This window comes from Oncorhynchus gorbuscha, linkage group LG09 (assembly GCF_021184085.1).
Source record: "Oncorhynchus gorbuscha isolate QuinsamMale2020 ecotype Even-year linkage group LG09, OgorEven_v1.0, whole genome shotgun sequence".
NCBI classification, from domain to species: Eukaryota; Metazoa; Chordata; class Actinopteri; order Salmoniformes; family Salmonidae; genus Oncorhynchus; species Oncorhynchus gorbuscha.
Window position 1 is genome coordinate 72,787,275 of NC_060181.1, and position 11,284 is coordinate 72,798,558.

Below are 11,284 nucleotides of genomic sequence, written 5' to 3' on the forward strand. Positions count from 1 at the left end.
AACTTAGTGTATGTAAACTTCTGACCCACTGGAATTGTGATACAGTGTAAGTTAAATAAACTGTCTGTAAACAATTGTTGAAAAAATTACTTGTGTCATGCACAAAGTAGATATCCTAAAAGACTTGCCAAAACCAGTTTGTGGAGTGGTTGAAAAACGAGTTAATGACTCCAACCTAAGTGTATGTAAACTTCTGACTTCAACTGTACGTGATATATGTATATTGATGCTTTATTCAGAGACCCTAGAGTAGGCTCATAGTGTACCTGTGTGTATGCATGTGCGTCTGTGGACGTGCTGTGTGTGTGTGGTGTGTGTGTGTACGTGCTGTGTGTTAGTTTGTGCTTGAAGGCTCTGTGAGGAAAGAAGGATAGCAGGCCAGGCTAACTCCTTCATTGCCCTGCTCTGCTCCAGAAGATCTCATTGAACCAATTACTACTTCATTATCTTCGCCACCTTTTCTGCGTCCCAAATAGCACCCTATTCCCAATATTGTGCACTACTCCTGACCAGGGCCCAAGGCACTCTGATGAAAAGTAGTGCACTACATAGGGAGTTGGGTGCTATTTGGGACGCATGCCTCGTCTCAGGGTACTCTGACTTAAGGCGCCAAAATGCTATTCCAAATGACAGGAAGGTGACTGAAAACACCTTGAGCTACAGATAGTCTGTCTGAAATAGCATAGCTCAGTTGGTAGAGCATGGCGCTTGTAACGCCAGGGTAGTGGGTTCGATCCCCGGGACCACCCATACGTAGAATGTATGCACACATGACTGTAAGTCGCTTTGGATAAAAGCGTCTGCTAAATGGCATATATTATTATTATTATTATATTATAATACAATGCAGGGATTCCTATAGCACTACGTAGGGATTAGGGTGCCATTTCGGACACACAAGATATTCACGCCGCTCTCAGAGAGTCAGCTGTTCATTTTAGCCTCTTGCTTCAACACATTGCTGCCGCCAGACCAAATGATTACCTATTGTGTTGCCATCAACTTACTAGACAGTATCTTAGAAGAACTTCATTTACAGCATTATTTTATATTAGAAATATGATGTTTCATTCTTTGATTGTAGTCTTGAGTGTGACTTCACCATCCATGAGTATTTGTTCTGTGATGACAGGCAGATATAGAATCCATAGAATGGACAAAGCCCCTCAGACCACAGCAATCTAAATGGGAATGTCCATTCTAATAATTATATTTCTAGGTTCAGACAACAGCTTAACACACCTGCTCTTGTCAGTGATCTGGGCCTGCATCATGCGCAGTTTGGCCGGGGGAATGTAAGCTCCACCAGTCCTGGTCAGGATAGGGTCCAGTTCCTCCTTCTTCTTCTTCACTGGTGGTTCCTCTGTAGCAGGGTCTTTCTTGGCTGGGGAGGGCGACCGGCCTCTCCTCCTGAACGCAGCCTCTCTGTCACGACTTGACTGGCGCTCGTAGTATCGGTCCCTGTTACGATCATCCTCCCTTGACCTGTGGTTGAGGCAAGGACAGGTCAATATATCAATACTGTAGTGATCTTTTTAAGAATGGGGCTAGTCTAAATGTGGTCTACCCTAAATTAGCTGTAAACATGATACAGATCAATCATATTTAGAAAATTATTTTTACATTCATCACAAAGTACTTTAGAGTAACTTAAGCACCAAAGAACAAGCAGAAGTGGCAAGGAAATACCTCCACAGAAGGAAACCTCAAGTGGAAGCGGGCAGACTGTGCCGTGTTCCGTTTTCGTACCTGCCATAACCTCCTCCACCGTAGCGCCGGTCCCTCTCCTGACTTCTGGAACGGGACCTAGAGCAGGAACTGCGGCGATCACCATCCCTGGAACAATGAGAAACAGCTGTAGGGTTGCAAAATTAGAGACTTTCCCAACGTTTGCAGGTTCTTCATAAATACCAGCTGAAGGATTCCCGGAATCAGGAGGGAAGCCCTGGAGAGTAAGGGATGACCTATAGCTCTTATCTGCAGGTTAACAGCGATAGTCACTCACCTGTCATCTGGGGTGGGGCTCCTGCCTCTGTTCGCACTCTGGTCACCTGGGCCACGCTGGAACACAAAATGTCAAAATTCCCCATCCGGTCAGTGTTTACCAACATTACCACAGCGCAAACTTTTGTAATCGCATAACGTTAACAGTATGTACGAATATCAGTTTGGAGGGTTTGTTTCCCGGACAGTCGGACACAGATGAAACATAGTCCTCAACTAAAAAGCATGGTCAATAAAGAATCTCCACAGGGCAGTATACCATATTTCACGATACACCGGTGGTGACGCAAGGACCGGTTTGGGTTTTTAATTAACCTTCTATAATGGTAATTGAATGTACTTGAATGTCTGGTTTATTAAATGTGATATGCATGTGTAACATCCATTTTTATAGCTTACTTCGCTACTTCAGTCAACTCTCTCGCTTTCAACACAGACCTAGAACCCGCCCCGTCATTCAAGGAGCATATTTTAAACGGATTATACGGTCCCCTAGGACACACAACACTTTAATTCCTACCCTGTCACAATAACTCCTGCCTGGCATTTTCATTCATTGTCATGTCAAACACTGTATTCAAATTATAGAATTAGATTAATCATTATATTGCCATGATTCCAAAAGTGAACTTAAGTGGTTGGTTCTAAATCGCAAGTGAAATCACAATTGCAACATTTGGCAAAAAATAAGGCATAGATTGGGCTGTACGATATGGGTAAACAAAGTGGCAGTGTGGAAATGATCTCAAATGAGCACAGGAAATGCAGAAATGTATTAAAATAATTTGGGGTTGAAAGCATAACACAATCAGAATAGAGAAAGAAACCACTTAGAATCTATGTGTTGCAACACCAGGGTAAGACACTACTCATAAAGCACATTTAGAACTTCTATTTTTCAAAAACATAAAATAGTTGTTTTTTTTAATACAGTGATACAATATTTTAGCCATAACGCCCAGCCCTAGCTGAAAGTATTTTTGGGGTGCAGGATTACTTTCCAAACTGGCAAACGGGCCACGAATGTGGCTGAGTCAGTCACTCACCATGATCTGTGCCACGCTGCTCTTCATCCTGCAGCCTACTGCCTCATCACTGCTCTCATCATCAGAGCCGCTGGACTCATCTTCCTCCTGGCTGACACTGGCACTGGATGGGGCCCTACTACCCCTGGTGGCTCTGGAGCTGGCTACTCCTGGACTGGCCACTCCAGGACTGCCTAGAACTATGGGGGCCTCTGAGCTGGCTCTGGGACCTTTGGGTCCAGGACTGGCTGCAGGGCTATCTGCTCCCTCTGTAGCTTCCACTGCAGAAAAAACAAAGTTCGGTTAATAAGTGTATTTTACTACGCAGTTCTACGTGATATTGTAGGACAGGATGGAATGTTGTCCAAAATGACAGTTTTTTCTTGGAGACAAAGTGCATTCAGAAAGTACTCAGACACTTGAATTTTAACACATTTTATTACATTACAGCCTTATTCTAAAATTGATTAAATTGTTTATTTCCCCTTCATCAATTTTCACACAATTCGCCCCTAATGACAAAGCAAAACCGGTTTAGAAATTGTTGCAAATAAAAATAAACAAACTGGAATATCACATAAGTATTCAGACCTTTTACTCAGTACTTTGTTGAAGCAACTTTTGCAGTGATAATAGGCTTGAGTCTTCTTGAGTATGACGCTACAAGCTTGGCACACCTGTATTTGGAGAGTTTCTCCAATTCTTCTCAGCAGAACCTCTCAAGCTCTGTCAGGTTGGATGGGGAGCATTGCTGCACAGCTATTTTCAGGTCTCTCCAGAGATGTTCAATCAGGTTCAAGTCCGGGCTCTGGCTGGGCCACTCAAGGACATTCAGAGACTTGTCCTGAAGCCACTGCTGTGTTGTTCAGGATCATTGTCCTGTTGGAAGGTGAACTTTCACCCCAGCCTGGGGCAGGTTTTTAAATCAAGGATCTCTGTACTTTGCTCCGTTCATATTTCCCTCAATCCTGACTAGTCTCCCAGTCCCTGCCACTGAAAAACATCCCGACAGCATAATGCTGCCACCACCATGCTTCACTGTAGGGATGGTGCCAGGTTTCCTCCAGAAGTGACGGTTGGCGTTCAGGCCAGAGTGTTAAATCTTGGTTTCATCAGCCCAGAGAATCTTGTTTATAATGTTCTGAGAGTCCTTTAGGTGCCTTTTGGTAAAGTCCAAGTGGGCTGTTATGTCCCTTTTACTGAGGAGTGGCTTCTGTCTGGCCACTCTACCATAAAGGCCTGATTGGTAGAGTGATCCAGCGATGGTTGTCCTTCTGGAAGGTTCCCCCATCTCCACAGAGGAACTCCGGAGCCCTGTCTGAGTGACCATTGGGTTCTTGGTCATCTCCCTGGTCCCTTCTCCCCTAATTGCTCAGTTTGGCTGGACGGCCAGCTCATGGCTGGAGTTTTTCTCTGACATACATGGTCAACTATGGAACCTTATAGACAGGTGTGTGCCTTTCCAAATCATGTCCATTCAATTGAATTTACCATAGCTGGACTCTATCAAGTTGTAGAAACATCTCAAGTATGATCAATGGAAACAGGATGCACCAGAGATACATTGAGTCTCATAGCAAAGGGTCTGAATACTTATGTAAATAAGGCATCTGTTTTTATTTTGTATACATTTGTAAACATTTCTGAAAAATTATTTTTTGCTTTGTTATTATGGGGTATTGTGTGTAGATTGTTGAGGATTTTAAAATATTTTTTAATTCATTTAAGAATAACTTACAAAATGTGAAAAAAAGAGAAGGGGTCTGAATACTTTCCGAATGCACTGTATGTCTTAGATTCATTGCGCTTGCAGATTTTTTTTATTTAACGGGGTGGATCAGCTTTAACATTGCAAATACATTGTGGCTTCCCTCAATGTAATTGCCTGCATCATTTCCAATCCCCCATATATATATTTTCTTTATAAATATATTACTTTAAAACATATTTTAAATATATTTTATTCCCCCAACTAACCCTCCCCTAATGGACAACGACAGACTTCTACTCACAGCTTATACATTTCATGGACACTATTGTTTGTTTTTAATCCCATCCTTCAGCTCCCCTCAACTCCTCCCATCCATCTCTGAACACCATCCAGTTTTGATTTGACATTTACAGGTGTGCCGTTAAAAAAAAATCTAAACCTATATACATTTTACGGACACAGTATATTTTAACATCAGTGAGCTTGTTTTTTGTTATTTTTAGTCCCACCCTTCAGCTCCCCTCAACCCTTCCCATCCATCTCTGATCTCTCTCTGTTTTGATTTATATTTGACATACATTTCTTTCAATGGTGCTGTTTCACCAAAATTCTGAACCTTTCTATTCTCATAGTTTCTACAGATTGTAAAACATTTTTTTTGCTAAGAGTATTATTATATTACACTTGTCTATTGTTGAACACATTGAATGTGTTGTTAATGAAAGTGGGATATGGAAATGTGTCTTGAGAGTCTTTTACAATATGTAAACAATCTACATTCAGACCACAAGCAATCGACACGCAAACAAGAATGAAAAGGAGCGAGAGTGAACTTCAACTGACATTCAGTTAATGCTCTATTTGAGAACTGACTGTGCTGAAGGCTGAAGAACAGGAAGGCTGTATTAAATAATTGATGAAGTGCACTGTAGTGGCCTGCTGAGATAGATCCCTAGTTGGACCAGTCACTCATCTCCTGCCCAGTCCCCAGCTCATTCCTTCATGCCTGTTGGCTGATTTCTAAGTAGACTAACAACATTAAATTAGCACATCATGCAGTTATTACAGCAAACGTTTTCAAGAAACAATGAAACATGAAAGTTAAATATTGCTAGAATTACTTCATGCGCTGTCTATGCATACAGCGAGACAATTACAAAATCACATGAGAATAAGAGTGGTCTACTAATTTCATAGCTGGAATCCCAAAGCAGTGCGGAGTGTCTTGCAGGCAACTGCCATCAAAGTTAAAAGGTGTGCCAAAAGGTCTCCGACAGCAATATCAATTTCTAGATGATACCACACCACTCGGCTCTGTTACACACACACACACACACACACACACACACACACACACACACACACACACACACACACACACACACACACACACACACACACACACACACACACACACACACACACACACACACACACACACACACACGAGAGAAGACACTGCAATGCATTGTTGAGAATTGGCACTGTGTGATTTGCATAATAACAATTTTAATACTGTCTTAATGTGTTTGGACCATTATAGTTTGTCTCATTGTTGTCGGTGATCAGGCCTACCACTGTTGAGTTGTCGGCAAAAAATGACAGTGGAGTCGTGCTTGGCCATGCAATCATGGGTGACCAGGGAGTACAGGAGGTGACTGAGCATGCACCAGAGGGGCTCCTGTGTTGAGGATCAGCGTTGCATATGTGTTGTTACCTACCCTTACCACTTGGGGGTGGCCCGTCAGGAAGTCCAGGATCCAGTTGCAGAGGGAGGTGTTTAGTCCCAGAGTTCTTAGCTTCGTGATGAGCTTGGTGCTGAACGCCGAGCTGTAGTCAATGAATAGCATGAATAGCATTCTTATGTAGATGTTCCTTTTTTCCAGGTGGGAAAGGGCAGTGTGGAGTGCAATAGAAATTGCATCACCTGTGGATCTGTTGGAGCGGTATGCAAATTGGAGTGGTCTAGGTTTTCTGGGATAATGGTGTTGATGTGAGTTTTGACCGGCTTTTCAAAGCATTTCGCGCCTACAGTCGTGAGTGCTTCGGGTCAGTAGTCATTTAGGCAGGTTCCTTGGCGTTCTTGGGCACAGGGACTATGGTGGTCTGCCTGAAACATGTTGATATTACAGACTCGGTCAGGAACAGGTTGAAAATGTCAGTGAAGACACTTGCCAGTTGGTCAGCGCATGGTCAGAGTACATGTCCTGGTAATCCGTCTGGCCCTGCGGCCTTGTGAATGTTGACCTGTTCAAAGGTCTTACTCTCATCGGCTCGTCCTGTAATGATGCCTTGCCTGTGTGATGGTTCGTCGGAGGGCATAGCAGGATTTAGCAGGAAGCGTCCGGGTTCGTCCCACTCCTTGAAAGCGGCAGCTCTACCCTTTAGCTCAGTGCGGATGTTGCCTGTAATCTATCGCTTCTGGTTGGGGTACGTATGTATGGTCACTGCGGGGACGACGTCATTGATTAACTTATTGATGAAGTAATTTGCAACCAAAAGATGGAAAGAGGAACGTTCTTACTCTTTGTGCAAGAACACAAATAGCACAAGTCCCTACTGGACTGCTGTGGGGGGGAAATGCAACAGCTCTAACCCTATTCTTGCCCAGAGCCCCATGAGCCCTGGCCCAGAGCCCCATGAGCCCTAGTGCACTGAATAGTGAATAGGGTGGCATTTGGAATACAAACCCCTGGGTGTTACAGAGGAACTAGTTTTAAGGGACTATCAGCAGCAGACAGCACATTGTGTGCTCTGCCAATTTTCAAATGCCCTTGGGTTGAGGGCAGCTTGTGCTGCTCTGCCCTCTCTATCATCCCTCACTCTCCTCTAACTCAGAGCAGAGGAAGGATTTGCAACAGCTTAACAGAAGGGATGATTGAAAGCATTATCTGGACAATAAGAGAGGCTAAAACTAGGCTATAACTGTCAGTGATGAGTTTGAGAAACCATGGAGACCTGGAGTGTTTGATCAGATAAACAACAGATGGTTGATAGCAGGATCCAAGGTTCAACAAGACCAGTGCAAAAATATATGTGGGTTCTTCTCAACAGAAACTGATCGTTGATAGCCTAGTTGTTCACTTTTTCCACCAGTCAAGGGTTTATTTTGTAAGTGATAAGATTTCATCACACATTTTAAAACAAAAGGAAGCTTTTTAGATGTTTATCTTGGCCTATTACATAGATTACAATTACAATTTATCTTCAGGTGACAAAACCTTTGTTTATCTGAGGAAAAAGTCATTTCCACTCACTGCTGCTGCTCTGCTGTGCCACATCGTTTTCCCCCTCTCCTTCCTCTGATGGGCTCCTGCGGGGCTGACCCATGCCACTAGACCTGGAATGCTGGAGGACGTACAGAGGACACAGCTGGTTTAGACTACATGGATATCTGAACTGAAGTTTGATGTTATGTGTTATGAAAGCAAAGGGCCTGGAAACAAATGGTAATGCAAGCTGCTCACAGAATAAACCCCTCCTTGAGCAGAGACATTAAAATGCATAACAGCAGGCAAATTAATATCATTACTGAGATCACGTAGGCCACTGGGCCAATGTGCTCTGGCTGCCACTACTGGAAGGAAACTGAAATCAGAAGCTGTAGTGTAGAGGTTATATAAACACAGGTTATAATAAACCTGAAGGAAGCTAATTTTAGCATACAGCTGATATGAGGTCATAGGTGTTTGTTGATTAGATAGATGGAGGCACATAAACAACAAGTAGCCTATATGCACCAGCAACACCTGTATCTGCAACCACAACAGTACAAGACATCTCAAAGGAAGTGGTCATTTTCCCTTCAAAACATTACATAAAGGTTGCCACTTTCCAACCATGCTGCCTCTAGCTCAGCTAGCTCAACCAAATGCAATGTGCTCTATCAGCAGGACTGGCAGGCCTACGCCTGTCTAAGCTCATCCCTCGTGTGTTGCTGAGGCGGGTGTCACTGGGCTGAACCAGTCCCTGATGGAGATGGATAGGGAGCTGGGTAGGAAAGAAAAAGGCAACTAATAGCAACAACCCACGGCTACGCTTTGCTGCTAGATGCTTTCCACTGCATAAATGAAATGCGTTTGTCTCTAACATTCAATGACAAACTGCCATGCTGATGGGAATCTAACAATGGACATTTGTACATAGGTGAGACACCCGTCTGCAGATAGCTAACGTGAGACACTGCCATGTTCTGTTGATCAATGTGTACACAAACATAGCTTGCTAACAAAACCCTAGTAGCTGGCGACACACTGACAATCAACACTGACCACGTTGAACAAGAGGTTTGGACCGAAATGTACACCGTTGTTCCATGTTTCTGTTATCACGTTTTTGTTTTATGTGGCGTAGCTAGCTAGCTATTTTATTTTTACCCAACAATAAAGCATTAACATTTTACTGACCAACGGACTATCTAGCAATCTAACTAACTACCCAGTAACTAACTAGTTACGTCGAGGCGAAACAGCAACTACCCCCTTGCTACATGGCTAGTGTTTAGCTACAAATGCGCTCTCCTCCATGTGTGCCAGCCACTTCTTGCATTTGAGAAGCGCGATAGATAACTTTGCTAGCCTGGCTAAACTAACTAATACTTCCGTATTCATGTATGGCCTTTTATCTTTCGTGTATTTATATGAGTGTAAACGTCTTACCTCTTCTTTAGAAGTAGAGCTCAACTCCACTGCTAAATCGTTGTCGTTTGTCTTCGTAGCCATTTCCCCCCCTGTCCTTTTCCGCAAGTTTTGCTACGGATAGCAGTAAGGGCCAACAAGAACGCACGTAAACGCGAAATCAATGAGGCCTACTGTTCTAATGTAATTTGCAAGCGAACAAATCAAACAGCAAAGTAAATTAACTATGTTTCCGTACATCTCATATTACGATGTAACAAGTGCCCTGTATGATGATCTCAGATATGAGGATTAGTGATGCGCTGATTTACTCAACCCTGTAGGGTGGTTTAGGGTCGGTTCTCAAAGGGATACTTTCGCTACTTTACCTGATTCAGACGAACTCGTGGATATCATCTGTTTGTCTCCATGTCCAGCACAAAGGAAGGTAACTTTGCGAGCTGATAGAGTACCACAGTATGAGTCATAATACCCATAAAACCTAGCAGTCAAACAGGGAAATGGTTCCAATCGTTTTTCCACCATACATTTTTCCCATAGGGGATTTTAGAAACACTTAAGATAAGGGCCGTGTTTCATGTAGGCATACCCTGGTGTGTCGTTATGATAACCGTGTAAATCTCTCTAGGAGAACGTGATTTTTATCAATATATTCACCTGTATTTAACACCCCAAAATGAAATGCTAATTAGCTGCTAATGTGGCTATCATAAAGAACTATAAATGCCATGATGCTCTGGGCGAGACTGAGGAATCGAGGCAAAGGTAAGAATCTCTGGATTAGCTCTACTTTTAGCTAAATGTAACAATAAATTGGCAACATTTCTTGCAATTGACAATTCTGAAAACTGTCTTATGCAAGTTTTAAACTGTCACAACTTTTAACAAAAGTGTCAACTTGAGATCACGGCAGTAGCTTGTAGGGATTTCTAGTTTTGCACTATGTCTCCTTTGATGCTAATTATCATTTTAGAATCAGAGAGTAAATAGAGCCAAATATATTAATTAAAGTCACCTTGTCTGAGAGAGATTTACATGGTTCTAAAAACATCACACCATGGTAAGCCTAAATGAAACACATCCCTTATTTGAGGTGTTTATAAAATCCTGTATGGAAAAAATTGTATGATGGGAACCATTTCCCTGTCTGACAGCTAGAGTTTAATTCAATGAGAGAAAAGCTGGGTGAGAAAGGAGTTGGGTTCAGTTGAATCAGTGGACTTGTGATATTTGGTTGTCTCTTCTGATCAGAGGGAGGGGGTGCTCCTTCTCATGCAACTTGGGTCAAGATTTGTTTCTTACTTTGCTCTTAGGAACAGGGCACCATTGAAAGGAATGATTTCTGGGGTAGCATGAAGTGTGGCGATGGAGCAATTGAAGTTGATGATTCCTGGTGTTTGTAACGCCCATCGCTTGGTGCGTCGCAGACCCTGTGGAGAGCATGGTAAAACAGAGGATTCACTGCCAGTCCTTTTTGAATTTTGAGTCCGTCTTTACCTGACAAAGTTTGTGCCGAATCCACTGCGTTGTTTCAGGTGTAACGTTTATGGCCATGTCGCAGCAGTGTGTAGGAAGGAGATTCCAAGATGAGGGAAGTGTGCAGAAGGGCATGGGACAGAGGACTGTGTAGTTTTGGTGGATCAAGTTGTGCGCATTAACTGTAGGGGTGCCCATGTTACTGATGATCAGAAGTGTCCAGTGCGAGAGGCAGGCTGAAGTGGCTAGAGTCAGAGTAGTGCAGAAGGTGTCATATGCTGAGGCAGTGAAGAAAGTAGAGAGGGATGGGGAACCTGAGAGGATTCCAGTGAGTCATATTTGTGCCATGATAGAGGGACAGGAAAACAAGTGTTTGATTCAGTAAGGTTGGATTCTTAATGTCCTTACTGTAGCTATGGTCACGGAAAATA

At 43.1% G+C, this 11,284-nt stretch overlaps 1 protein-coding gene across 1 annotated transcript in view; it reads right to left on the reverse strand.

Annotated features, from left to right (window-relative positions):
- LOC124044030 (pre-mRNA-splicing factor CWC22 homolog) overlaps positions 1 to 9,793 on the reverse strand; it is a 50,478-nt gene extending 40,685 nt beyond the window's left edge. Inside the window, exons 1-7 of the mRNA XM_046363342.1 lie at positions 9,746 to 9,793; positions 9,399 to 9,491; positions 7,998 to 8,088; positions 3,051 to 3,310; positions 2,006 to 2,061; positions 1,750 to 1,836; positions 1,243 to 1,485 (exon numbers count right to left, since the gene is read on the reverse strand). Of these exons, the coding sequence (XP_046219298.1) occupies positions 1,243 to 1,485; positions 1,750 to 1,836; positions 2,006 to 2,061; positions 3,051 to 3,310; positions 7,998 to 8,088; positions 9,399 to 9,461 (800 nt within the window). The 5' untranslated portion in view covers positions 9,462 to 9,491; positions 9,746 to 9,793. The remainder of the gene's footprint in view (positions 1 to 1,242; positions 1,486 to 1,749; positions 1,837 to 2,005; positions 2,062 to 3,050; positions 3,311 to 7,997; positions 8,089 to 9,398; positions 9,492 to 9,745) is intronic.
- Between the last annotated feature and the right edge of the window lie 1,491 nt (positions 9,794 to 11,284).